At 54.8% G+C, this 27516-nt stretch overlaps 2 protein-coding genes across 2 annotated transcripts; one reads left to right on the plus strand and one right to left on the minus strand.

The window, feature by feature from the left end:
* Window positions 1–362: 362 nt before the first annotated feature.
* FEM1A (fem-1 homolog A) lies at window positions 363–3971 on the plus strand. The gene has a single exon (XM_010983324.3). It carries the CDS (start codon window positions 498–500, stop codon window positions 2490–2492), a length of 1995 nt encoding a protein of 664 aa, XP_010981626.1. The 5' UTR covers window positions 363–497; the 3' UTR covers window positions 2493–3971.
* An 11058-nt stretch (window positions 3972–15029) lies between these two features.
* On the minus strand, window positions 15030–26914 carry TICAM1 (TIR domain containing adaptor molecule 1). Its single transcript, XM_031437009.2, has 2 exons — window positions 26791–26914; window positions 15030–17631 (listed from the first exon to the last, which is right to left on the minus strand). The coding sequence occupies exon 2, from the start codon at window positions 17491–17493 to the stop codon at window positions 15322–15324; it is 2172 nt and encodes a 723-aa protein (XP_031292869.2). The 5' UTR covers window positions 17494–17631; window positions 26791–26914; the 3' UTR covers window positions 15030–15321.
* Window positions 26915–27516: the final 602 nt, after the last annotated feature.

The raw sequence follows: 27516 nt of genomic DNA on the forward strand, positions 1-27516 counted from the left end.
CAAGTCGCTTGTCATGCCCTTTGGAGAACGTAGTCCTTTGGCCCGCGCCTGCGTTTCCCGTCGGCTCAGCCACTGTGACAACTACAGGAAGTACGTACCCGGGTCCCAAAACCCATCGCGATAGCAGTGCATGACGGGAGTCGTAGTCCCTGCGTCGCCAGTTTTTGCCGCAATCTACTTTAGTTGGAACTACAATTCCCACAATGCACCGTGCTCACGTTTCTCCACGACTGGCCCGCGCCCTTCTGGGCGTTGTAGTCCTAATGTCACACCGTTCCTTTTCTGCCCATGGAGTGGGCCGATTTAGAGGACTACATTTCCCTGAACGCTTCCACTCGCCAACGGCACCAGGCCGCGGCAGCCATTTTGTTCCGCCGAGAAGCCCCTAAGATGGCGGCGGGGGAGACGGTGAAGGTTGCAGCCTGCGCCTCCGGGCTCTAGTCCGCCGTCTCCCCGTCCCCCAGCGGCCGGCCCATGGCCTGGTGGAGGCCCAGACCATGGACCTCCACACCGCCGTGTACAACGCCGCCCGCGACGGCAAGCTGCAGCTGCTTCAGAAGCTGCTCAGCGGCCGGAGCCGGGAGGAGCTAGACGAGCTGACCGGCGAGGTAGCCAGCGGGGGGACGCCGCTGCTCATCGCCGCCCGTTACGGCCACTTGGACGTGGTTGAGTACCTGGTGGATCGGTGCGGCGCGAGCGTGGAGGCGGGCGGCTCGGTGCACTTCGATGGCGAGACCATCGAGGGCGCGCCGCCGCTATGGGCCGCCTCAGCCGCCGGCCACCTGGACGTGGTGCGGAGCCTGCTGCGCCGCGGGGCCTCGGTGAACCGCACCACGCGTACCAACTCGACGCCCCTGCGCGCCGCCTGCTTCGACGGGCACCTGGAGGTGGTGCGCTACTTGGTGGGCGAGCACCAGGCGGACCTGGAGGTGGCCAACCGGCACGGGCACACGTGCCTGATGATCTCCTGTTACAAGGGCCACCGCGAGATCGCCCGCTACCTGCTGGAGCAGGGCGCCCAGGTGAACCGGCGCAGCGCCAAGGGCAACACAGCCCTGCACGACTGCGCGGAGTCTGGCAGCCTGGAGATCCTGCAGCTACTGCTCGGGTGCAACGCCCGCATGGAACGTGACGGCTACGGCATGACCCCGCTGCTGGCGGCCAGCGTGACGGGCCACACCAACATCGTGGAGTACCTCATCCAGGAGCAGCCTGCCGGGGAGGAGACGCGGCCAGAGCTGTCGGGAGAAGGCCCCTCCGCCAGCCCAACGTGCGTGCAGCCCCAGGGGGCCCGCTGCTCCAGCTCCTCCCCGGAGGAACCACCGAGCGGTGAATCTTACGAGAGCTGCTGCCCCACCAGCCGGGAAGCTGCCGTGGAAGCCTTGGAATTGCTGGGAGCCACTTACGTAGATAAGAAGCGGGATCTGCTTGGGGCCCTGAAACACTGGAGACGGGCCATGGAGCTGCGTCACCAGGGGGGCGAGTATCTGCCTAAACCCGAGCCCCCGCAGCTGGTTCTGGCCTATGACTATTCCAGGGAGGTGAACACTGCCGAGGAATTGGAGGCGCTCATCACCGACCCGGATGAGATGCGCATGCAGGCCCTGTTGATCCGAGAACGTATCCTGGGTCCCTCTCACCCAGACACTTCCTACTATATCCGTTATCGTGGCGCTGTGTACGCCGACTCCGGCAATTTCGAGCGCTGCATCCGCTTGTGGAAGTACGCCCTGGACATGCAGCAGAACAACCTGGAGCCTCTGAGCCCCATGACTGCCAGCAGCTTCCTCTCCTTTGCCGAACTCTTCTCCTATGTGCTCCAGGACCGCTCTGCCAAGGGCAGCCTGGGCACGCAGATCGGCTTCACAGACCTCATGGGGGTGCTGTGCAAGGGGGTCCGGGAGGTGGAACGGGCCCTGCAGCTGCCCAAGGAGCCCGGGGACTCGGCCCAGTTCACCAAGGCCCTAGCCATCATCCTCCACCTCCTCTACCTGCTGGAGAAAGTCGAGTGCACACCCGACCAGGAGCACCTGAAGCACCAGACGGTCTACCGGCTGCTCAAGTGCGCCCCCCGCGGCAAGAACGGCTTCACTCCTCTACATATGGCCGTGGACGCGGAGACCACGAACGTGGGCCGCTACCCGGTGGGCCGATTCCCCTCCCTCCAGGTGGTCAAGGTGCTGCTCGACTGCGGGGCGGACCCTGACAGCCGGGACTTTGACAACAACACCCCGCTGCACATCGCGGCGCAGAACAACTGCCCAGCGATCATGAACGCCCTGATTGAAGCGGGGGCCCACATGGACGCCACCAACGCCTTCAAGAAGACGGCCTACGAGCTGCTGGACGAGAAGCTGCTGGCCAGGAGCACCCTGCAGCCCTTCAACTACGTCACCCTGCAGTGCCTTGCAGCCCGCGCCCTGGACAAGAACAAGATCCCCTACAAGGGCTTCATCCCCGAGGAGCTGGAGGCTTTCATCGAGCTGCACTGACCAGTTCCGAGAGGAGAAGCCGGGACGGGCGGAGCTCACCGCGTCCTCGACTGAGCACTTCCGGTGCGCGAAACGGGAGAAGGGCTCTCCCGCCTCCGCGGCCCTTCACTTCTGCAGGGACGGGAGAGGAATTAGCGAGCTGTTGGTGCTAGAAGCTTCCAGGATCACGCGCTCGGAGAGCTTTCTCCAAGAGCCCTCGCGCCCATCCTTAACTGGGAGACGATGCTCAGCCTCCCACACGTCCCGTCTGCCTAGGTTTCTGAGGATTCTGCCTTCCGACCCGGAGGCAGAGGGCTTGAAGCCATCGCCTGCCTTCCTTCCCTACCAGAAACACAAGAAGGAGCCGAGAGTCGGGTCGGTCCTCAGCCCCTTTAGCGGCCGGGTCGACACAGCCCCCGGATGCAGTGTTAGGAATGGGGGCTCTGGGGCAGAAAGTGGGAGACCAGCTCTGGCTTCTTCCTGCGCCCCCCACCACCTTGCCTGTGGGTAGGGCCCTCTGCCCGGTGCGGCCTGCCCTTTGCGTAGCGTTTGTGGTTTGCTGTTCTGTTTCTTTACCAAGTGGGCAGGTTACAGGTGCGATACAGGAGTCCTGGGGTTTGCTGCCATTTACCTTTTTTTCTTTCTTTCTTTTTTTCTTTTTAAGATTTTGGTTTGTCAAACACGATAAGTTGATTGCACCCAGCGAGGGTTTTGTCGTGCCTGAGCTGGCCACGGCGGGCAGGAGTGAGCCTCACCGTGTGAAGAATTTGATGCGGGAGGTGCCGTCCCAGGTATCGGTCCCCAGTCCAAGGGTGCCTGGACCTTTCTGAAAACGTCACTCCTTTGCCTTTTCCGTGGGCCGCCCGACTTCTAGTTCTTACTAGAAAAGAAGTATTTTTCCTAACGAGGAGCAGACCAGACCCCGAAGGAGCTGGGCCTCCCACCCAGCAAGAGCTAGCGGGTCGGCTTAGGGTTTGGTTTTCCCAGTTTCCGAGTTAAAGCCAACCGCAGGCCGCTTCCGCCTCCCAGACCGTGTCCAGGGGCCCAGGATAGGCAGCTGGCATCCCGAATGTCTGTAGCCAGTTTGTCACTGCTTGAAGGCCTGCATCTAGGGGTCCCTGAGCAAATGCCAAGTTCACTGTCACCCCAGTGTGTCAGCTAGATGAGACAGTGGGTGTGGAGAACCGGTTGCCGGCCTAGGTGGGACAACCTCAGGAGCCACTCTCCCTCCACCAAGCCCGGCAGGAGCAGCAGAGAGTTCTAGTCCTCTGCAGAGCTGCCCCCACAGCTCGGGGGAGGGGTCGCCCTCCCCAGGGCGTCACCATGGAAACCTTCAGAAGCCACAGCGGTCCCGCCCCCCTAAGGGAGCTAGGTCTCGTTTGGATTTGCAGTGTTAGTTAGGACGTTCTTTATTTACCAGACCAGGTTTTGCTTTCCGGCAAGGCGGGAAACGCCATCCTGCCCCCTCAAAAGCCCGGAATAAAGAAATGAGGCTGTTGATTTGAGTCTCCATGCTGATGTTAAACATCGTCGTTAAAAAGACAACATGGGTGGTAGGTGTGCGAGGTCCTGGGTTCAATCCCCAGCGCCTCCATTAAAAAAAAAAAAAGACATTGGAAGAGAGCCGCCTGGCAGTCCTGTGTCGGGTGGGTGGGGGAGAGGGTGCCTCTGAGTGTGAAAGGTCCGCACAGATGACCCCAGCCCCCCACGGAGTTTCTGTTTACATCCCAGGGCTTTGTGTTACATTTCCTTAGGAAAATATTGCTGGGGGGAAAATATTAAAACCACTGACAGTCAAAACCACCCCTGCTTTGCAGGAGGGTCACCATAGAGATGAGGATGGCTGGACCTTCAGGACAGGCTTGGAAGGATGAAAAACAGGAAGGCCCCTAACTCAGCCCTGCTTCCCCAACCCCCTGCTGGAGCCCAAGCACCCTCTGGCCCAAGCAGTCTGTCCGTGCGTTTGGTGTGCCTTCTGGGGCCACTTCAGGCTTGGGAGGAAAGCCCGCCCTGCCCCACCCCACCCCTCCCCGTTGTCCTGCCGTCTTGCTGGTGAAATTCCGGTTTCCTCCACAGTTGCACGGCCCACCTCCTCCCTCAAGGCACCGCCCCAGTAGCTGGTCACTGAGTATCTGCCACGGGCCCACTGTCCAGCAGGCAGGGTTCAGGCCCCCTGAGGCGAGCCAGGTACACCTGAGGTTGGTCACCTCCTGCATCCTTACCCTCCATGGCAGTGGGGAGGGCTGGGCCGTGGGGACCTTTCGCTTCCAGTAGTGAATTGGGTGGCGGGTTCTCCGACTCCTGGTTTCATTGGGGGCCCAACAGCGCTTCAGAGCTAACACGCACTCAGCTACAGTGTGAGTACAGGGTCATCGCCCTGAAGGAGTGGAATCTGGATCAGCAGGCGCTCTTGGCAGCCTCTCGGGAGACGCATCCATGGTCAGCATTTACCGAGCCCGACGGTGTGGCGGGCAGCGTTCCGTGGGCCTCAGCGGGCCGCCCCGCTGCTGCTCACAGCCGCCCTGCGTGCTGAGTGTCACCGCTCCCATCTTGCAGATGGAAATGAGGCTCTTGAGATTTTAGTCTCTGAGACTCGCCCGAAGAGGGAGACCAATCTGGGCCAAATGCTTTCTTCACAAGCTCACCCCTGAGAATCGTGGTTTTAGCCTGAGACCCTTGCAGGAGAGCCATCTCGAAACAAAGCTCAGACAGCTTTCCAGAGGGGATTGACCCAGCAGCTCAAAAAAACTTAATAAATGACTTGGTTCCTCCAGGGTCCCAATGTGCCGCCAGCTCAGTGCCTTGTGCCAGCCACAGTCCTGGTGTCCCCCAGACTGGACCAGTCACAGGAGCCCAGGAGTGGGTTGTGCTGATTGAGCTCAACCTGGGCCAGTGATGACCTGCAAGTTACCAGTGACCAGACAAGCTCAGAGAGGTCAAGTGGCCTGCCCAAGGCCACACAGCCAGTATGATGGCCCAGCTTGCCGACAGGAGCAGACGGAGATTCGGGGAGGGGTTTGCCCAAGCCTGCCCAGCTGGGAAGCACTGGGGTCAAGGCTGAGAGTCAAGGTCAAGGGTGTCACAGTGTAGCCCGCCCCACCGGTGGAAGCCACCACCCCACTCACTGTCACTTCCCGCCCCACTTCCTGCCTCCACAGAACTGACATCAGGGCCTAAAGTTCTGCTCATTGGCTTGTCTACTTGGTTAATGCCTTTCTGAGGCCTTCTGGAGCTTGGGGAGGGTCTGTGTTGGTCCCCACTGAGTGACCCATATATTGAGTGAGTCAGTGAATCCTTCTTGCCTCCAGGAATTCCAGTCCCCATCTAACAACCTGGGGCAGTAACCGGGGACACAGGGAGCAGCCCCTGATGGCTTTGCCACACATAGAGCCCACCGCCCCCCAGGGATTCCAGGGCTGTCACCTGAGCAGTGTTTACAGGGAGCAGAGCGTCCCGGCCTGAGGTTAAAGATAGCACCGCTCAGGGAGTCACGTCACAGGCCAGAAAGGCGAGATGACCAGCCCCTCAGATGGTGCCATTTGGCCGGTGCTGCAGGGCACTGACTCTGTCCCTGAAGAAAGATTGGACGGGGGTGTGGATACTTCAGGAGATTCAGTCAGGACTGGACAAAGGGTGGTTCCACCCAGTGGTTGCCACAACATGTGTTAGGCAAGACCCAGCCCACATGCCAGCAGCACTGCTCCTCCTGCAAGCGGAGAAGTGTGCCCTCCCCTGCCCCCAGCACCTGTGTTTCTTGTAGGTTGCAGAAGAGACAGTGACCCTCAGCATTGAACGGGACATTTGAGATCCCCCAGTGCAACCCTCTCCCCCTTCTATTAAAAGCCCATTAAGCAATGGACTAGAGCTGGTGTCACCCCCTCCATGAAGCCCTCCCAGATCATCATCAAAAGTGCAGCCCCAGACAGCCTCCACCACATCCCCCTGTGTACTTCCTTCTTAGCCCTCATAATCTTAACCCCTGCGTTGCCTTTTGTTGCTTGCCAGCTTACTGTGTCCGTTCTGGAGAGTGTTAAACACACAAGCTCGCTTCTTGCTGTGTCCCCAGCCCCTGGAAGAGGTCCTGACTCGCAGTCATTCATTAAGCCACCAGAGGCCTGTGTGACCGGATCAGAGCGAGGGAAGTGCAGGAGAAGCTGGGGGACACGGGGAGATGGTGCAGGGTCTTTAGACCCTGGAGAGCCATTTGGGTTTTATCCTTAGGGTGACAGATGGCCAAGACAGAGTTTCTTGCCCAGGAGGGACATGACCTGCTTTAAGCCTTGAGATCACTCTGGCTACAACTGGAAGAACGGATTGGAGTGAGGTCGTGGGACAGAGAGAAGTGGACAGGTTTCAGATCTACTTTGGAATAGGGCTGGCAAGACTTGATGAATTGGTTTGGGGAAGGAGAGGAGCCTAAGATGGACGCTTTGGTTTTGGGCCAGAGCCAGTAAGGGATGGATAATGGGGCTGTTTAATGGGCTGGAGGAAAATGTAGCAGAATTTGTGACTCTAGGGCCTAATGGGAGTCCCACTGTAGCTGCCTCATTCACCTGGTACCCAGGAAAATGCCTGGCATGTAGTAGGAGCTCAATCAGGATGTGTTGACTAAAGGAAGACTCAGTCCCAGGGTGGGTAGGCCTTTAGTTGCTGAAGTGGCTTAACATTGAAATCTAAAGGGTCTTAAACTCAGAAAGAACTCTGGGCTGGCAGGTTACAGAGGTGAGTGACCCAGCTTCAGTCAAAGAAGTCACAAAGGAAACTAGAAAATACTTGGAACTAAACATACAATACGACATATGAAAATGTATGCAGTGCAGCTAAAGCAGGGCTTAGAGGGCAATGCATAGCTTTAAATGCTTGCACTAGCTGACAGGAGAAACAGGATCTGCAAACTATGGCCCATAGGCCAAATCCAGCCTCATTTTTGTAAACGAAGTGTTACTGACAAAGCCACACTCCTGTGCTTACATCATCCATGTGGCAGCTTTCATGCTGCAGGGGCAGAATGGAGCAGATGGAACAGAGACCATCTGGCCCCCAAAGCCTGAAATATTTACTGTTAACCCTTTACAGAAAATGTATGCCAATGCCTGATCTAAATTTTCACCTTAGGAAGCTAGAAAACTCAGCACAAATTAAACCCAAAGAATAAAGAGTGGAAATCAATCAAATAACACAGATAAATGATTAAAAAAACAACAACAACAACAATGAAACCAAAAGCTGGTTCTTTAAAAAGTTGAATAAAATTGGGTGAAATGCATGTGCTGGTGGGCGTTAAGGGTGGGGTTCTGGATTTGCCCCTGGGGCCACCACCTTGCATGCAATCAATCCTAATTTATTCCAGTTTCCTCACTCAGAGAAGGCGCATAATCACGGGGGGGGGGGGGGGCAGCGTGGAGTGGTGGTTTAGGACACAGGCCATGTGACCTTGGGAACATCACTTCCCCTCCCTGAGCCTCAGTTTCCTCATATGTAAAATGGGGTCAATGGTAACAGCTGCCTACCAGCATCACATGGACGATCAAATTAGTTTACCCACGGATTTATTGGAATGTGTCTCACGGAACAAAGCATCGCTAGGCTCCCTGCTCCCAACATCTGAGTTCACAGGTGTTAATACTGAAAATGACCCAAGTTTAAAAGTAAAGGCAAGTTTGTATTTTTTTTTCCCAGTCTTTTACTGAGGTAAATTTTACCAGTTCAGTGGCTTTTAGTATCATCTCAAGGTTGTGCAACCATCACCACTATCTAATTCCAGGAGAAAGGAAAAAGGAGTTGTTTTTAAAACCTGTTTGCGGGGGAGGGTGTAGCTCAGCAGAAGAGTGCATGCTTGCATGCATGAGGTCATGGGTTCTATTCCCAGTACCTCTGTTAAGTAAAAAAATAATCATAAGTAAACTTACCCTCCCTGCCCCAAAAATAAATAAAATAAAACCTGTTTAGTACTTTTCTTTCAAGGACTCAAGGAGTAGAAAAGAAACTAAGTAAATGAGAGGGCAGATGTCCAGCAAAGATGCTGAGCACAGCAGACAGGTAAGAAAGTTTAGGAAGCAGCAGGGAGCCCCCAGAGAGCATGATGGCCTCGAAGGATGGAGGGGAACCCAGCAAGGGGTGGGGATGGACACAGCACCCATGAGGGGTCTGAGGGACCCCAGGGAGTCTCAGGGAAGACAGAGATTGTGCCAGACCCCCCAAGAGGTCAGGCAGTTCCTTTCCTTGGGAAGAGAACAATTTTTTCAAAACTTCCCTTGGAAATTGGAAACCCTGGGCGCCTCCCAGGGCTATAAAAAGGTGGTGTCCACTGACCAGGTTAAAAATAAAAGATCCCCACCCAGGGGCATTTCAGGTTGGGAGGAAACACTGTGTAAGCCAGGCAGGGGTAGGACTTGCTGTGTGACCAAAGGCAGGTGTCCGCCCTCTCTGGGCTCTTGTCCCCAACAGCATTAGACAGGACAATTTCCAAATACCCAGTTAATAGGGATGTTTATACCGCTGCTGATATTATTTACAGAGTTTGTAAGCAGCAGGGAGGGTTGCCTTTGGCAAGGCCCGGAACTTGGCACTCTCTGGGGGTCCTGCCCCTCTGGGCTCTCTTAATAAGGAGACCCTCCTCAGCCCTGTCAAGGGGAGGGGCTGGAACCGTTGTCCGACAGCGCCCCCTGGTGGCAGGGAGTGCTCATCACAGCATCTTCTGGATCCTCCCAAATAAAGCAAGCATTCTTTCTCTCCAGGACCCGTAACACAGGTCCTGTACCGAGGTGGACCACACTGGCTTCTCCTCACCCTTCCAAGGCGCCATGCTCCCTCCCACCACGCAGTCTTTTGCTGGGCTGTGCCCCCCACCTGGAGTATTCTTCCTCCCTGGAGTGATCCCTTCTAGGAAGCCACCCACAGCCAATCTCCCCTCCTTCAGCACCGTCCCCCATCACACCCAGGACGACCTCGGCAGTAACCACTTAGTGTCATGTCTCCCCAACTGATCTGTGAGCCCTGTGGGGTCAGAAACACGGTCTGCTTTAATCAGCAATGTGTCCCCTAGGGGGCAGCATTGTAGCTCAAGTGGTAGAGTGCATGTTTAGCATGCACAAGGTCCTGAGTTCAATCCAGCCTCCTCTAAAAACAAATAAACAAAACTACCCCCCCCCAAGAAAAACTAATGAAAAAAAGCACACACACGCACACGAAAACGTGTTCCCTGAAATTAAAGATGATTTTAAAAAATGGAAAGATACCCCCTTTTTTTGTTTCCCAGTGTAGGTAAGTTACGTTTACACTATACCAGAGTCTATTCAGAGTGCAATAGCATTAAGTCTTTTGAAAATGCCCTTACCTTCATATAAAGATACTTTCTTGCTGAAAGATGCTAATCTTCATCTGAGCCTTCAGTGAGCCCTAATCCTTCTGCTGGTGGAGGCTCCTACCTCGATGCTGGTGGCCGCTGACCCATCAGGATGCTGCTGTCACCGAATGCAAGTGTGTGTGCCTGATGCACAGTGAAGCCAAAAAACGCTGAAATGTTGGAGTTTGAAGTGGAGAATGGTTCATTGCTGAGCCAAGCAAGGAGAACATTAGCTCGTGCCCAAGAAACCACGAACTCCCTGAAGAGTTTCAGCTGAGCATTTTTAAAGGCTAGTGGAGGGAGTGGTGTCCCAGCGTTGGCGATCAGCTGTGCACAGTTCAGATTGGTTGATGGTGATCAATCCTTAGGCACCAGGAAGGTCTGGGGGCTCATAATTATTAACTAGTTCATTTCTCCCATTTGGTGTTGGGGTTTAGCACCTGAAAAACTCAAGTAATCTGCATGAGAGACTGTTCTCCGGGTGCTTCAGGGCGGAGCTTCAGCAGAGGATAGGGGGGTGGGCTCTGGCCCAGGGGCTCCTGCTTGGTTACAGTGGTCGCTGAAGGTCTGGGCAGCTGCGGCAATTTCTTAAACTTAGACAGCAGAGGAATTTGGTGCATCCGTTGACTCTTCCTTTCAGGAACGATTTCTGTGTAGTGGACAACGATGTTTGATAGCATTTCACCCACAGGAGAACTTCTTTTGAAATTGGAGTCCGTCCCCTCAAACCCTGCCGCTGCTTTATCCACTAAGTTTACGTCACATCCTAAATCCTTGGTTGTCATTTCAACCATCTCGGCAGCACCTTCACCAGGAATAGATTCTATGTGTCCAGGAAACACACCCCCTCCCTGAGAGCTTCACCCTGAGATTATAGCACTTCAGTCACATCTTCAGGCTCCATTTTGAATTCTAGGTCTTTTGCTGTTTCCACCGCATCTGCAGTGCAAGACTGAAGTCCTGAGCCCCTCAAGGCATCTGGGGCTTTGAAGTCAACTTCTTCCCAAGTCCTGCTACTGTTGACGTTCTGACCTGTTCCCAGGAATCACGGGTGGGCTAAATGGCATCTAGCTTTTAATTTAAAGTGAGAGACGTGTGACTCCTCCCTTCACTCGAACACTTAGAGGCCATTGTAAGGTTACTAATTGGCCTAATTTCAATGTTGTTGTGTCTCAGGGAGTAGGGAGACCAGAGAGGAACGGCCAGTTGGTGGGGCCGTCAGAACACACACACATTTATTAGTTAAGTTCACTGTCTTATATGGTGCCCCAAACAAGTACAATAATAACATCAAAGATCACTGATCTCAGATGATCATAACAAACAGAATCATAATGAAAAAGTCTGAAGTATTGTGAGAATTACCAAAAGGTGGCACAGAAACACGAAGCGAGCAAATGTTGGAAAAATGGCGCTGATAGACTTGCTCGACACAGAGTTGCAACAACCTTCAATTTGTAAAATTGTGCAGTATCTCTGAAGCACAATAAAGTGAAGCAGAATATCAAGGTATGCTTGTTCATTTACTGAGCGCCTACTGTGTGCCAGGCATAGGATCCAGCCATGAAGTCAGACAGAACTTGCATCCTCAAAAAGAAGGCCAATAACAATGAGTGCAATGAATAAGTGATTTATATTTATCCAAAAGTGCTAAGTGTTATGGAAAAATAGAGCAGAATCAGGGAGCTTGGTGCGATTGTAAATGAATTTTAAATGGGGTGTTCAGATAAGCCTCCATTGAGAGACTGACGTTTGAGCAAAGATCCGGAGGAGGGGAGGAAGGGAGCTATGGAGGAATCTGGAGGAAAGACACACCAGGCAGTGTGCACAGCACATGCAAAGGCCCTGGGGCAGGACTGTGCCTGGTACGTTGGAAGGACAGCAAGGAGGCCTGTAAGGAAGCAGAGTGAGCGAGGGAGAGGGAGGGAGGAAGGGAGGGTAAGGAGGGGATGGGGCAGGGCCTTGTGGGCAGTGGGGAGAACTTAGGCTTTTACCCTAATGGGAAGTGGGAGCCCTGGAGGGCTGTGGACAGAAGAGGGGTGGGGCCTGACTCGGGTGCGGGGAGGACAGTCCGTGGTTGGGGGCAAGGGTGGGAGTCTGAGTCAGGGAGCAAGTGACCTTGCTGGTCCAGGTGGGGGCAGAAGAGGGGAGAGAAGTAGGTGGATTCTGGACGGATTTTTGAAAGCAGAAGCAGGAGGAGTGGCTGACAGATCAGTGGAGGGTGACTCCCAGGTTCTAGCTGAGCAACTGCAAGGACGGAGCTTCCATCAGCCAGGATGAGACGTGGGAGGAGCAGGTTTGGGGAGATGGTCAGACACAGCGTGGCAGCGTGGAGTGTGTGACCCCCGTAAGCCCCTGCTCCACGCAGAGACATCGAGGGGCAGCTGGACCCCACGCCTGGAGCTCAGGGGAGGCCCGGGCTGGAGACAGGACTGTGGGTATCATCGGGGCATAGACCAGGTTGGAGCCCCGAGAGTGGACGAGGCCGCAGGGAAGGAGCAGGGTTGGAGGAGGAGAGAGGCGCAAGGGGTCCAGGAAAGGTAGGAGGGAGGGTGGGGGCGTATGGGACCTGGGGAACTTGTGAGGACAGCGTTTTTAGGAGGAGGGGGAGGAGGACAAAAAAGTGACCACTGGACTTAACAAGTCAAAGGTACCAATGACCTTGACCAGGGTAGTTTCTGCAGGCTCGGGGGAAGGAGGTCTGATGAGATAATTAGACGGGGTTGAGAGGGTGCGTGTTCCAGAGGACTTTGTAAACCCTGGAGCAAGCCCTGCAGGAAAACCCCACCCTGGCCCCTCTCCGAGCTGACCCCCCCTTCCAGAAGGCCCTTTATTTGCGTAGGCAGAAGAGTCAGGAGGTGCCGCTGGGCAGCCTGCAGAAACTTCCTCCTTCTCTGTCCACTGGACTTCCAGGTTTCTGAGAAGGCCCCGCCTGGCCAGGGTCTGGATCATGGTAACCCTGGACTCCTACCCAGCCCAAGCTGCAGCCGTGCATGTGCTGTGTGACGCTGGACAAAGCACTACCCTCTCTGGGCCTTGAGAGCCAGAGAACATTTGTAAAAGTTCTAAACATGTCAGAAAGACATCATTCTAAGCAAGGACAGAGCTACTGACCTCTGTAAAGAAACCATTTGTTATTTATTCAAGTTTCAGATTTTTAATTTTTCAAAAAATTTCCCCCTATTTTTCTTTACAGCTGTTTGGCCTAGAGGGGACATGGGACTTCCCCAGGAAACACCCTAGGCCCACAGGGCCACGTGAGCCAGGCTGGCCTCCCAGCTGGTGGCAGCCACCAGGGGGCGCTGGGGCAGCTGAAATTGTGTCTGAGCCCCAACGCCAGGGAATGGTAGCCTGTCTGAAGTGCCCTGTCCTACGTGGTCTCCCTTCCAGGCCTTTGCCCATGCTGTGACCATCCCCAGGGACACTTACCCCTACTGATGGCTCATTCCGACTTAGGCCTCAGGTGTCAGCTTACTTCCTCTTTCCAGAAGACTCTCTTAATCCCCCCAGGCTGGTCAAGGTTCCTCTTTGGGCCTCCTCAGCCCCTATACACTTCATTACAGGCCTGATGGCCTTGTAACTGTCTCTGGCATTGGACCATGAGCCCTGAGAAGCCAGAATGGGGTTGTCTCGGGTCACCTGAAGAGGTGAGCACTAGGTCATCCCTGTATCCCCAGGGCCTGTACACAGTAGGAGCTCAATAAATGTGTTGGTTGGCTAAATGGATGGAGGAATCCACATGCTCTCCACTCACTGCCCAGCGAGCTCCATGAGGACAGGGACTAGGTCTGTGGGCCCAGCGCACAGCATATAGGCGCATACAGTAGGTGCTCACTACTTGTTTGTCAAAAGGATTCACTTATCATGCTTCTTCATTTGATGACTTGTTCGCGGTTCCTTTCCCTCTGCCTCTGCCTCTGATTGAAAAGAGAGCAGGGGAATAGGTTGTATCTGTCTTAGAACCCCTACTGCACCCATACCTGGGACAATCCTGGCACACAGTAGGAGCTCAATAAATGTTGGTCAGCTGAACAAATGGCCTGTTCCCCGCCACTGTCCGGTGAGTGGCAGCTGACTCAAGCCTCAGTGATCTGAAATCATGCTTCTACAACCCCACCCCTCCCCACTCCACTGCACCCCAACAGGGAACCTTATTTCCCCAGGTTTCACTTCACGGCGGGGAGGCCCAGAGCGGAGCCCTGACAAAACCTGAGTCAGCAACTGAGACAGCAAGCGATGCATGTCGGCCCGGGTGACTCACACTCGGCCCGCCCTGTGGGGTGGCTGGTGGTGGAGGGAAGGCCATGGCAAGTCAATGTTCAAATCACATACTATTGGGTGGGAGGAGGCCTGCAGCTTCCTGGCTCCCTTGGTCCAAATATGGCCTTCCTGGGCCCGCCTTCACCCTCTCCCTTGGAAATCTGGCTACTTAATTGTAATCTCATTTCCGATCTGGGCGAGTTTGGGGACCAGAATTCACCTCTTCCGGCCTCAATTTTTCCCATCAGTAAAATGAGACCAACAATAGAAGCTTCTACTTAGGGGGTCATTTTTGAAGATTAAAATACATTTAGATATTTAAAATCTCCAGAATCGATAGATGGTGAGTGCTCAACAAATATTAATTTTATTCTTATTCTCAAAAGGCCTGTGACCCCAAGAAAGATGAATCCCCTTCATGCTGGGTCCGCACTTAATGAGCGCTTACACTGCCTGGTATTTCAGTGCTAACACACATGATCTGCCAGCCACCTTGAAACAATGACATCATAAACCCATTTCTCAGATGAGAAAGCAGAGTCTCAGAGAAGTGAAGGCACTTGCTCAAGATCACGCAGTGCAATCTGAGCCCAGCCTTGGTAGGAGCATCAAGGCAGATACACACCCCCCCAAAAAAAAGGACTGCAGAAGAATCAGCTAAAATGTACCCCCAGTGTCTTTTCTCTCCACCTTCTCTGGCATTAGAACCAACACTTTTGGCAAAGCACATGTCCCATTAGAAGACTACATTTCCCAGCTTCCCTTGCAGCCAGAGATGGACCACGTGACTATATCCTGACCAATGAAACAAGAGCAAATGTGCACAACTCTGGCTTATGCCGTTCAATGGAAGACTGGCTTCTCCCTTCCTGTTCCCTTTTTTTTGGCAATAATAGCCACGTTTTTTATCTTGACGAATGGCAGGGCAGAGGCCTCCCAGAGGACAACGGTGCTGTTGAGGCATTCAATAAATATTTATTACAGTTAAAACACAGAACCAATACACCTCAGCCCGTTCCCCATCACCACCAACCAGAGAGAGAGAAAGACAACTTGTAAACCCACATCCAATTCTGGCCATCTCAAGGGCCAGAAAGTCAAGGGGCCCGTTTTGCACTATTTCCTGAGATCAGAAGGTCTCCCCGGCAGTAACCTTAAAGTAGATGACCCCGTGTTCCAGTGCCCTCCCCTGGAGAGGGGGGTGGGGAGGGAACATGGCCGAGGGCATCAGGCCCAGTCACTTGGTCACTCCGTTTCCGGTGTCGTGTCCTCAGGTGCCTGGGTCCCTCTCTGGTTCCACATGTGGTTATTGAGCCCTAGTTGTACCATTTGTGCATGGTGGATGATGAGAGGTTGCAGCCCAGGGCTCTGAGGGTGCACAGGGGAAGCCTGTGGGAAGTCCGGGGGCGGCGGGAAGGCTGGAGGCTGGGGGCAACCTGAGGACTGTGAGAAGGCCGGGGGCTGGGGGAAAGCTGGGGGCTGTAAGAAGGCTGGGGGTTGCGGGAAGGCTGGTGGAGGAGTGCCTGACAGCCACGGAGGCAGGGGCGGCGGCTGATGGCCAGGCCAGGTGGGAAAGGGTGGTGGGACTCCCAGGGGTCCCTGTCCACCAAAGGGCACCTGAGCCCCAGAGGGCAGCTGAGTCCCAAACGGCATGTAGTTCCTGAAAGCTACCTGGAGCTTCTCCATCTGCATCTGGTAGGACAGGTAGCTATGGACATAGGATGAGTACGCAGCACTCCACACTGAGGCCTGCTGCCGCTCACCCTCCAGGTGTTGGCTCTGCTCCCTCAGGGCCCGGACATCCTGTTCCTTCTTCCACTTGGCCTTGCGGGCCCGCAGCTTCTGGGGCTTGAAGGTGTTGGCCACCTTCCTGGAGAAGATCTGGGAGCGCTCATCCAGCCACACCAGGCCGGAGAGCAGGCTGGACGTGCTGGGGCTGAGCTGGGCCAGGGAGCTCTCCAGGGGCAGGAAGGGGATCACGCAGTCCTGCCACCCGTGCCGCGTGAGGCTGCTCATCAGAGACTGGTTCGCCTGGTGCTGGCTCAGGCGGCAGTCGAAGTTGGGGGTGAGCAGCAGGATGGTAAAGGCTGAGTGGTCTAAGGCATCCTGCAGGCAGCGTAGCTCTCCACGCCCGGGCACCTGGAAGTCCTCGCAGAAGGTGGCCCCGTCCTGCACGCCCAGGGCCTCCAGCCTCTCACGCACGCGGAGCGCGATGTGCTCGTCCGCGCCTGCGTGCAGCACCACAAAGTTATAGAACTTCTGCTCCAACGACTCCAGCTCGGGAGGAGGGGGACCTGGGCTCGAGACGGTCTCGTGAGCCGAAGGAGGGGTCGATGAGGAAGGAAAGGGAGGGGAGGCTTTGGGGGCAGGTGGAGTTGGTGGGCATGGCTGGGCCGTGGGGTAAGTGGTGTCTTCTGGAAGCTGGAGTGGCGTCTGGTCTGTGATAGGGTCGCTTCTGGAGGGCGAGGGGAGAGATGTGGGGGCTTGGGCTTCGAGCTCTTCCGTGCACTCCACTGGGTAGTGGGTGCTGGTTTCCGGAGCTTCAGGGGAGTCGTGCAGGCTGGCAGGGCATGCGTCTTCAGCCACCTCGGGAAGCCTGGGGGCCGGGCTGTTTGGCCGCACTGGGGAGCTGGCAGCCTCCACTGATGGAGGCCAGCTCATCTCCTCGGGCTCCTGGCAGCCCACAGGGGCAGGCTTGGGCACCAGGCTGGGCTGAGGCTCATCACACAGCTTGCTGGGCCCATGTGGGCCGTGGTGCAAACTGAGGAGGGCCATGGTGGGCGACTGGCTAATTTCCAAGTTGCTGGCCAGGGAGGCCGGGCTGCCGGTGGATCTCAGGGAATGCCCTCGGCTCCAGCCTGAAAGATCCTCAATGGGCTGTGGATTGCTGCGGGTCCCGGAGGACGACGCTGAGGACCGCAGGAGGCAGCCCACATCAGCGCGGAGAGCCTGGACGCTCCCCAGGTCCCTAAGGACGTCCCACCCGCACCGGTCCCGGGCTTCTTCCTGGAGCTCCCCCAGGCGGTGGTCGTCCCTGGCGCTGAAAGCTCGGAGGGCTGCCAGGTAGGCCTCCTCCCGCATAGGGGCCGGACACAGCTGCTCCTCGGCGAGGTGGTGGTACATCCGGGCAACAGCCCAGGACGTGTCTGGGGGCTCCTCTGGGGCTTTGGTGATGTCCACACCATCCCACTGGCGGGCCACCAGCTGGGCCACTGCGTCGGCCTTCAGGGCCTCCAGGGAGATCCTGGCCTCAGTCTCCTGGCCTAGCTTCAGAAGCACCATGGCATGCAGGAGGTCTGCCCCGCGGCAGCCTGGCCGCAGAGTTTTCAGCTTGTGCTTAAGATACAGGAGCTTGTCCTGGCCTGCTGCGCCTAGAATGTCGAAGGCGCCAGAGAGCGAAGGACCCGTGCTGGCCATGGGCACAGGTGGGTGTGGCCTCCGGCAGGAGAAACAGTGGGTGATGGAGGCATGTTCTGCGCCGACACCTCCCGCACTGCACGCCTGGCGTCCCTACGTGCTCACGGTACCAGGTCCCTTGGGGGCTGCAGAGCAGACCTGTGAAGCAGGAAGGACAAAGTTATCAGCAGAAAGGGGGCTCTGGGAGGCAGCCCAGACCCCTCCCCCACAACATGCCTTTAAAACCCACCAGACCTATCAAGGTGACCTTGGGCAAGACGTCTCACCTCCCCCAACCTCCGTTTCCTCCTCTGCAAGAGGACAGCAGCTGACCCCTGTCTGGTTTCACCCAGCAGGTAGCCACTACTATTTCCCCCATTCACAGAGGAAGAAGGGGAGTCAGAGAGGTGAAGTCACTTGCCCACAGTCACACAGCCAGTGAGTGACAGAGCTGGGATCTGAACCCAAGCAGTCCGGCTCCAGAGGATATGTGTTACACGACTTCACTGCCTATTAGGATGATAAGTAGCCCATTTATGGGATTGTTTCAGGGAACTGAGTTGCACTAATGTATGGAAGTTCTGAGCCTGATGTCAGGAAGCCAAGCAGGCACTCAATGCATGTTCTCTCAGGAAGAATCAGCCTCCTAGATGGCCCCAGCGACCCTAGCATTCACAGCCGTGGGAGGTCCTTCACCGCTGCCCGAGTTGATCTTTGGGATTGACAGTATATGGCAGGAGTGGTGGGGTGTCACTTGTGACATAAGTTTATAAAATAAAGACACCGGCTTCCTTCTTGGCCACTCTGTCACTCTGGGGGGGAGTACACCATGTTGTGAGAGGCCCTCTGGAGAGATCCAGGTGGGGAGGAATTGAGGCTTCCCACCACCGGCCACATGGGGGTGCCATCTGGGACTCCAGCCCCAGTTGAGCCTTCTTATGAGACAACCTGACTGCGATCTCATGAGAGACCCTAAGCCAAGACCACTCAGCTCATCTGCCCCCAGATTCCTGGTGTTCAGAAACTGTAAGATAATAAATGTCTGTTGCTTAGAAGCCACAAAGTTCTGGGGTAATTTGTCATGCAGCAATAGCTGACTGATACAGGTAGCATTACTAATGTGATGAGCTAACCATGACTGAGGGCTGGCTCTATGCCTAACCCTGCTGCCAAGTTTTGCAGGCTACTTCCTCTTCTCTCCATTTCTTGGAAAATGCCAAGCTGATTCCCACCTGGGTTCTTTGCAGGTGCTGTTCCCTCTGCATGGAGCACCTTATCCCCAGACCTTTGCCTGGATGACCTTAAGCTCCTCCTCAGCCCCCAGGTACGATGGCACCACCTTAGGGAGCCCTCCACGACCACCCAGTTCTCCATCCCAGTTTGTCTCTCCCACATCACCCTGTTCTCCCCACAACAGACTGGCCACTGGGTGAATTTTCCTGTGTGTTAAACGTTTTGCAGTTTCTGTCTGCCTCCCACCACCATGGGCATCAGAGGGTGCAGGCTGCCTCTCTCCCATGCACCATGGGTTCACAGAACCAGAGCAGGTACTTGACAAATCCTTGTTGAAAGAATGAATCAAAGAATGAATGAGGTCAACACTCATATCCTTCCAATATTGTTGAAAAGAAAACAGGCAGAGGGAGGGGCTGGGGTACAGCTCAGTGGTAGAGCACGTGCTTAGCATGCACAAGGTCCTGGGTTCAGTCCCCAGTATTGCCATTTAAAAAAAAAAAAAAAACAGGCACAGAAAGGTCTTTCCCAAGGGCACAGAACAAAGACACCAGGGAGAGTGTCCCAAACCCCAAACTTAAGTCCCCAGGTGCTCAAGGTACGTAATGTTCAGACCTGGAGAAAGCATCACCTTACTTCCATTCCAGGGGGCCGAGAACATTTTCTCTGTCCCTCAGCTAAACAGGGCTGAGTCCTACCACCTGTTCCACACTGGTGCCCACAGTGACACCCCAGAGCCTAGAACAAGGCTTCTCCGCTGGGGACAACTCTATCCCCCCAGGGAACACTTGGCGACGTCTGGGGACATTTCTGGTTGTCATGAATGCAGGGAAAGATGCTCCTGGAATCCAGGGGGTGGGGACCAGGATGCTTCTGGACACCCCACAGTGCCCAGGACAGCCCCTCCCAAGAGAATGATCCAGCCCTAAATGTTGCTAAATGCTGACGTTGGGGGACCCTGGTCTAAATCAAGAGCTGACTCATCGATTAACCCCCTCTGCTGCTAAATCACAGCCATCGTTTGTCAATGACTCAGCATTTTTTAAAAAATGCATTTTGAGCAGATGTCATGTGGCTTAGGGCCAAGGTCACTGAATCCAGGAAGGTGAGACGCAGAACAGGGAGAGTCTGGGAGAGTCGACGTCAGAGGGTGGAGGCGTGAGGGGGACGTGACTGAGCAGAGTAGGGCAGAGTTGAAGTGGCCCAGAAGTGGCGGAGAGAGGCGGTGCTGGCAGAGGAAGAATGAAAGAAGGCAGACGGCTGTCTGGCTGTTTCGAAAATGGAAGCAGCCTGACATGTTGAAATCCTGATCGAGAGGAGGAATGGGCAGAGACCCCAAATGGAGCTGACTCCCTACTGTGGGAGACAATCAACGAATACAGGGGTGAAATTCACAGCACGTCACAGTAGGGATATCATGGTACAAATGCCCCAGGGAAAACAAGGAAGGAAGGAGGGTCATGAACACCAATAATTGGGCGTGTGTGTTTGCAGTTTTAAACAGTGTGATTTAGGAAGGCCTCGATGAGAAGAGATTTCAGCGGGACATAAACGTAGGGAGAGAGTGACCCCTGAGAACATTAGAGGGAAGAGAGATCCAGGCAGCGGGAACAGCCTGTGCAAAGGCTCTGGGGAAGGACTGTGCATGGCATGTTGCAGGCACATCAGGGAGGTCCGTCTGGAGTAGACTGAGGGGGAGAGAGAGAGGAGGGGAGGACAGGGAAGGGACAAGGGCAGGTCATGCAAGGCCTTGTGGGCCAGGGATGGGGACTTGAGCTTTACCTGAAAACCTAGAGCCACCCTGACCTGTCCAAATACAGTGGCCTTGACTCATGCATGTTTCCAAGAAGAGCAGGCTCAGTGGGATCACATCTGCTAATTTTTCAAGTGAAGCCAGAAATGCAAATTTTCAGGAATCTGCTCAGTTGTGCCAAGTTAGCAATTGATTCAAATTTTAAAGAGACCTTGTGAGCTTAACACAAAACAAAACAAAAAAAGCGAGCCAATGTACCACCCACAGAGTAAAAACTCTAAACATATTCATTGCAAATAATAAAGAAGTGTGTGAGGAGGAGGAAGGGATACACACATTTCATTCATTCATTCATTCAAGAAGTAATTTTCCAGCACCTGCCATGTCTTAGGTACCAATGAACATACGACAGAGAGAAGACTAGATCAGAATGTTCTTCCCTCTTGGAGATGACAGTCCAGTGGGTATACAAACTGTATATTATATATCTCTTAACTGCCACACTGGCCTTCTCACTGTTCTTCAAACTTGCCAGGCACAGTCCTGCCTCAGGGCCTTTGCACTGGCTACTCCCACTGCCTGGAACACTGTTTCCCTCAAGTATCCCTATGGCTCACAACCTACCCTCCTTCAGATTTCCAGTTAAATCTGCCCCATGACACTCTGCACAACTGGTAGGACAGGGGTCACGAGGATAGCCCATGGGCAGCCTTAGCAAATAAAGTTTTCCGGGAACACAGGCGCGCTCGCTCACGTGCAGTGGTCCGTGGCTGCTTTCAGGCTGCAACGGCAGAGCTGAGTGGCTGCCACAGAGCCCGTGCAGCCCATAAAACTGAAAATGTTCACTCTCTGGTCCTTCCCAGAAAAAAGTTGCCAACACCTAGGCTACGAAACAGGCATATGATTTTTTTCCCCCGTTCCCTAGCGGGGCAAACTTGACCTAGATTGCACAGCTAGCGATGGGCAGGACAGCCCTATGGCACCAATGTTTGTAACCCTAAGACCAAATGCCTGTCTCTCTAGCCCATATAGTTATTACAGGGCATAACTGACTGTTACTGGTTGAACTGGGTCCCCTCCTACATTCAGATGTTGAAGCCCTAACCTCCAGGACCTCAGGATGTGGCTGTATTTGGGGACGGGGTCTTTACAGAGGTCATTAAAATGCTGTCATGAGCAGGACCCTGATCCAACATGACTGGTGTCCTTGTAAGAAGAGGAGATCAGGACATAGACACACACAGAGGGGACCATGTGAGGACACGGGGAGAAGATGGCTGTCCACACACCAAGGAGAGAGGCCCCAGAGGGCACCAGCTCTGCCGTGGACTTGACCATGGACTTCCAGCCTCCAGCGCTGGGAGACAACACACTTTTGAAGTTTGAGCCCGCAGCCTGCGGGACTTTGCCCTGGCCACCAGCTCCGCGTGGCCACTAAGCACTGGAAATGTGGCTACAGCTACTGAGGAGAAAGTAAACTGTAAATTTCATTCATTTTTAATTAATTAAAATGGAAAAGCTGGAGCAATGTAAAGTATTCACCACCACCCAGCCCCAGTTAAACCCAACTTTGTTTTGGTAGGATCAGATTCCATTTAAACCGTTAAAAGTGTGATGTCTGAATTGAGATCTGAAAAAAATACATACCAGATCTCGAAGAATTAGCATGAAAAAAAGGATGTAAGGGGCACAGCTGGACTGGAACTCAGGCAGCCTGGCTCTAGGTCCTCTAGGTCCCAGTGAGCCTGTGGTCTCCAAAGTGTATCGCCCGGGATTCCAGCTTACATGGACCTGGTTCTGTGGCCGGAGAGACAGCCTAATCTAGTTTTCATTGAGCTAACCCTCGGGAAGTGAGCTCATGGCCTGAGTACTCCTGGAAGACGCTGCCATCATGCAGACAGGAGGGAGCAGTAAGAGAAAGGCAAAGCGTATAGTTTCTCCTGTCTCTGATGTGAGCTCGCTGGAGGCTACAACATGGGGTAAAAATGACGACGATTTTCTATTCAGGTGGGACCACAAGTCAGCCAAACGTTTTGAAATTAGCAAGATAACCACTTGAAATAGTAGCCATCTCCCTCCAGAGGGACTGTTCTTCCCACCTGCAGATGGCTCCTGGGGACAGCTGGCTGTGTAGCAACTTAAAAAGAAAAAAAATCAAACACAGGTTGATATGTACCCTCCAATTTTTAACTGACAAAGTATGAAGGAAGGGGCATGAGTGGGGCTAAACATCACGTTCTGTTTCACAAAGTGTTCACTCTGAAAATTCAAGCTCGTACGTAGGATCTGGGTCCCTCTCAGAATTCAGGTTATAAAATAAAATTCAGGTCAACAAAATGTTAAAAGGAAAAGAAGTTCACAAACTCCTGACTATGCCACTGGCAGCAATGGGGGAAGCAAATCTGAATTAGCTGCCAACGTTGAACAGAGGAGACTGTGTGAAACTCTGGGATTCCAAATGCAGACAGTCAGCTAGAACAGAGTAGCAACGGCCCTTGCCTGAGGGCCAGAGGCTGCCCCCTTGACGGGGTGTCCACTTGAGATGAGTCACCTCCAAGGCAGGAGAGAGCAGTCGGTGGGAGTATATGCCCTTGGGGTTCAAATCTCAGCTTTACCGCTTCCAGGCTGTGACCTGGGACAGGCCACATGCACGTTGGTGCCTCAGTCTCCTCCTCTATGGGACGGGTACAAGATAAGCCCTCCGTGTGAGGGCTGCCGGAGCTGCAGTGAGCTCCAGGAATCCACGGTGAAATGTTACAGAGCAGTGCCTGGCCATCGCCTGCCCCCAGCAGACACCTGAGATGGAGTCCCCTGCGGCAGAGCTCAGGGCTGGGCTTGTGGAGAGCAGACAGAACCAGCCAGACTCAGGATCAGTGAGGCAAGACCGCCCCTGCCTGCACTCCTGGCAAATTATCTGCAGTCACAGGTATAGCTCAGTGGTAGAGTGCCTGCTGAGCATGCATATGGTCCTGGGTTCAATCCCCAGCACCTTCACTAAGAAAGAAAGAAACCAAACTACCTAGCCCCCCCAAAATAAAAATAAATCATAAAGTCACACAGTGTTTCTTGTCCACAACCTGCTAGAGGCCTGAGCCCTGACTTAGTGACCACACCAGCTCTGCCCCCCTTCCCTGGCGCTTCCCCTGTCCACTCAATCTGCCCTGCCCAGCAGCCACCCTAACCTTCTGGAAATCCTGCCCCACCTTCTAAGGCCGCCAGGACAAAGTCCACTCCGAACCTGACCCTGCGCGCCAGGGATGGGGCGGGGAGCACCCACAGCTGTGGGGGACCCGCTCCGCCACCTGCCAGCTTGTGGGGTCTGTTTCTCAGCCTCAGTCTCCTCACGTGTAAAACCAGCAGGAAAGTGGTGGTCGCCATGAGTGAGAACTCAGTGTAACAGTGTAATAAAGCATAAGGATCATCAATAAATACCAGCTGACTTTTTTTCTCTTCCTCTTTTTCGCCTGGAACATGCCCACGCCTCCTCTCCTGTTCTCGCACGGCCCTGCCCACACTCTAGGGTAGTCTCTTCCTGCACAGAGTGAATGTTTCTTGAGCACCTACTATGTGCCAAGAGCTGTCCTAAGTGCTGCTGCAGACCCCTGCCCTCTCGGAGCTCACAGTCTGGTTGGGGGAGATCAGGGATAAATGACAAAAGAATTCCTTGCAGAGAATGGAAAAAGCCAGCAAGGAAATGAGCCATGGTGGGGGAGGGAGGCGAGGACTGGGGGAAAGACTCCTGAGGACTGGAGATCAAGGGAGGCCTCTGGGAGGAAATGACACTGAAGCCGAGACCTGAAGGAAGTGAGGAAGCAGACTCAGGTGCAGATCTGGGGGAAGGGAGTTTCAGGTGGAGGGCACAGCACATGCAAAGGCCCTGGGGCAGGACCATGACTGGTGTGTTTGAGGAACAGCCAGGAGGCCTGTGTGTCTGAAGCAGAGTGAGTGAGGGGGAGAGAGGGAGGAGGGGAGGGCAGGGACGGGTCACGCAGGGCCTTGTGGGTGGCAGGGAGGAAGGAGCCCTGGAAGCTGAGGGCAGAGCTGGGAGGGGACATGACTCAGGTGCTCACAAAAGCCCTCCGGCTGCTACAGGGAGGGCACACTGTATGGGGAATGGTGAGGGTAGTGGAGGGGGTGAGGGGAGCCGGGTGGAGGTGACCAGGACCAGGGCCAGACCAGGTAGTGGCCTCCAGGAGGGAGACCCAGTGGCTGGATGTGTGGATAGTTTGGAGACATAGGAGGGGAACAGGAGGAGGCAAGAAGGATTCCTGGGCATTTGGCCTGAATGCAAGAGATGCGGAGGATGTAAGAGGAGCTGGTTTGGGGTCAAGGGGAGAAATCAAGAATTGTTTTAGGATGAGTCTTCTAATCAAGTCCTCCCTGAAGCACCCCCATCCCCTCCCTGCCCTCATCTACTCCCACTCTCTCCCTCTCGCTCCCTCTGATCCAGCCACACTGTTCCTTAAACACACCATGCTTGAGCTGGCCTCAGGGCCTTTGCACTGGCTGTTCCCTCAGTCTAGAATACCCTTCCCCAGAGACCCACACTGCTGCTCCCTTGCCTCCTTCAGATCTCTGCTCAAATGTCACCTCCTCACCAAGGTCAACCTTGGCCACCCTGCTGAAAACTGAAGCCCATCCCCCCATCACCCTGCTTTACTTTTCTCCTTTCAACTTCCCGCCACCCGACATGATCGATTTTACCTATCTACTTTGTTGACTCCGCATTGCTTCCTACCAGAGGCAGCACCACTAAAACAGGGATGTTCGCCTGCCTTGTTCACAGCTGTATCACTGGGGGCCGGCACACAGTAGGTGTACTTACATAAATAAATAAGTATACCTTATAGATAAATACTGACTGGTTGAATAAATCATTGAGTGCACAGAATAGTGCCTGGCACACAGTAGGTGTCCAATAAATGTTTCTTGCTTGAATCTTCCCTCCCCAACAAGACAGTGTCATCTGCTCCCACCAGGACTGGCACATAATAGGGGCACAATCCACTCCTTTTGGCGAATTAAGAAATGGAACAATGAGACACAGAACCCAAAGTGTATAGCAAAGCTTGTCTCTGAAAAGCGTGGAGGAGACTTCAGGGGCACTTATTCAGTAAGCGTTTACTGAGCCCCTGCTGTGTACCCAGCACTGTATAAAGAACAATACTACGAGTTAAGGCTATTTTGACTGACTGTCTGTTTATCATTGGGAAAGGGAGACACAGAGAGGTAGAGTGACTTGCCTGGGATCACACAGGTAGAAAGTTAAGGGGCAGGAATTTAAACCACCAGGCAGCCCGGCTGCAGGGCCTCATGCCTTTACTCACTGAGCACCTACTATGTGCAGCCCCCTTCCCACATCTGGGTCTGAGGAAACCTGAAGCCTGGCCAACGGGGAAGGTATCGGATCTCTGCCCTCTGCATTCCGCGCACACTGCTGTGACCAGTCACACTTTTTGCTCATGGTGGCTCCATGAGGACACTATTTGGCCCTACTGTGTGCCCAGCATACTGAACAGTGTCTCCTGGCACACAGCAGGTGCTCCATAAATGTCTATTGAAGAATGAATAAATGGCCCTTATTGGGAGGAGGACGCAGAGGCCCAAGCAGGTTCTGAAGGCTGTGGTACCCAGCCGCCCTCTCCCAAACTCTGGAACCCACACTTCAGGTTGGGTCACGCTGTGGTACCCCCTCCCCCAAACCCCTGCCTCAGCCGCAGAGAGAGGTCATAAAGAAGGCCTGGGGCCACCTGGGCTGTGAGTGACACCAAAGGCCAGTACCCGGCGGACCTGGATGGGTACCAACCAACCCCTCCCCCCAGGGGAAGGGATGGGGAGTTGGGGGCGCCGAAGATTCCCGGCGACCCATTTCAGCTGAAGGATGGGGAGGCAAGCGTGCTCCCACAGTGGGAGGCGGGTCCCGGAAGACCCTGGAAAAAGTCAGATTCGGGACCCTGGAGGGTTTGTGGGGTGGAGTAATGGGGTGGTCATCAACAGCGGGGCAGGAGGATCAGGGGCTGGGGCAGAGAGAACGCCCAGTTTGGGGAAATCAGAAACTTGGAAGAGGAAAAGTGTGTTGCGGAGTAATCCGAGGTGTTGGGGAGGAGGGTAATCCGGGGTGTTGGGGAAGAGGGGTGGGGGTGCGAGGACTTGGGCCGGGAAGGGGGACTGGAGCGTTGAGGGGGGCAATGAACACGCGGCGCGAGGAGCCAGAAGCTCCAAGTGGGGACGGCTGGCCTTGAACCCTGGTGACGGGCGGCGGGCGCCGGGTCCCCTGCAGTCCCGCGGCCCCTGCAGTCCCCCTCGCGAGCCGGCCCTCGCCCCTTCCTCACCTGCCAGGGATCCCAGGAGCGGCCGGCCGCGCCGCTCGAGTCCGCGGGGCTGGGGCTGGCGGCCAGACGGCCCGGCGGCGGTGCCCGCGGATGCCGAGCGCCGAGGGCGCGCCGCTCAGCCCAGGCGCGCGCCCTCCGCCCGCCCCTTCCGCGTCCGGCGGGGCGGGAGGAAGGAGGTGAGATCACGCTTTCCCAGCGGGGCGGGAAAGTCCCCGAGGCGCCCCGAGGCGCCTTCCCTCCCTCTGCCCGCTGCCACATCGGGCGCGTCTGGTCACCTCCGGTGCGCCCGGGCGCTGGGGACCACGACGGGGCTCAAGAGGGACGAAGCCCTGCCCTCAGGGGCCCACAGTCTAGTGAGAAAGAACCACTATTTTCAAATTAGTTCATCTCGATTAGTAATTAACTAATTTTTCCAGGAAATCGAACAGAGGGGATGGGCTAATTGCGGGGGGGGGGGGGAAGCGGCGGGGGGGGGCAGGGGCCGGAATCAGAGAGGGATTTGGGGACGCCCATATGGTTGGACGAGGGCAAGATGGCATATCTTAAAGTTGCAAACACGACGTTTTAAAATTAAAAGGGATCAAATATATATATATATATATATATATAAAATTCACAGGGGTCCTAACATTTTAGGGATCCTGGACCACTGGGCATAGTTAAGCCTCGGTACTCCGAGGCCATCATGCTTTTAGGGGTCCAGGAAATTGTTTCATTTCTTTCAAA

Source organism: Camelus dromedarius, chromosome 27, assembly GCF_036321535.1.
Source record: "Camelus dromedarius isolate mCamDro1 chromosome 27, mCamDro1.pat, whole genome shotgun sequence".
Classification (NCBI taxonomy): Eukaryota; Metazoa; Chordata; class Mammalia; order Artiodactyla; family Camelidae; genus Camelus; species Camelus dromedarius.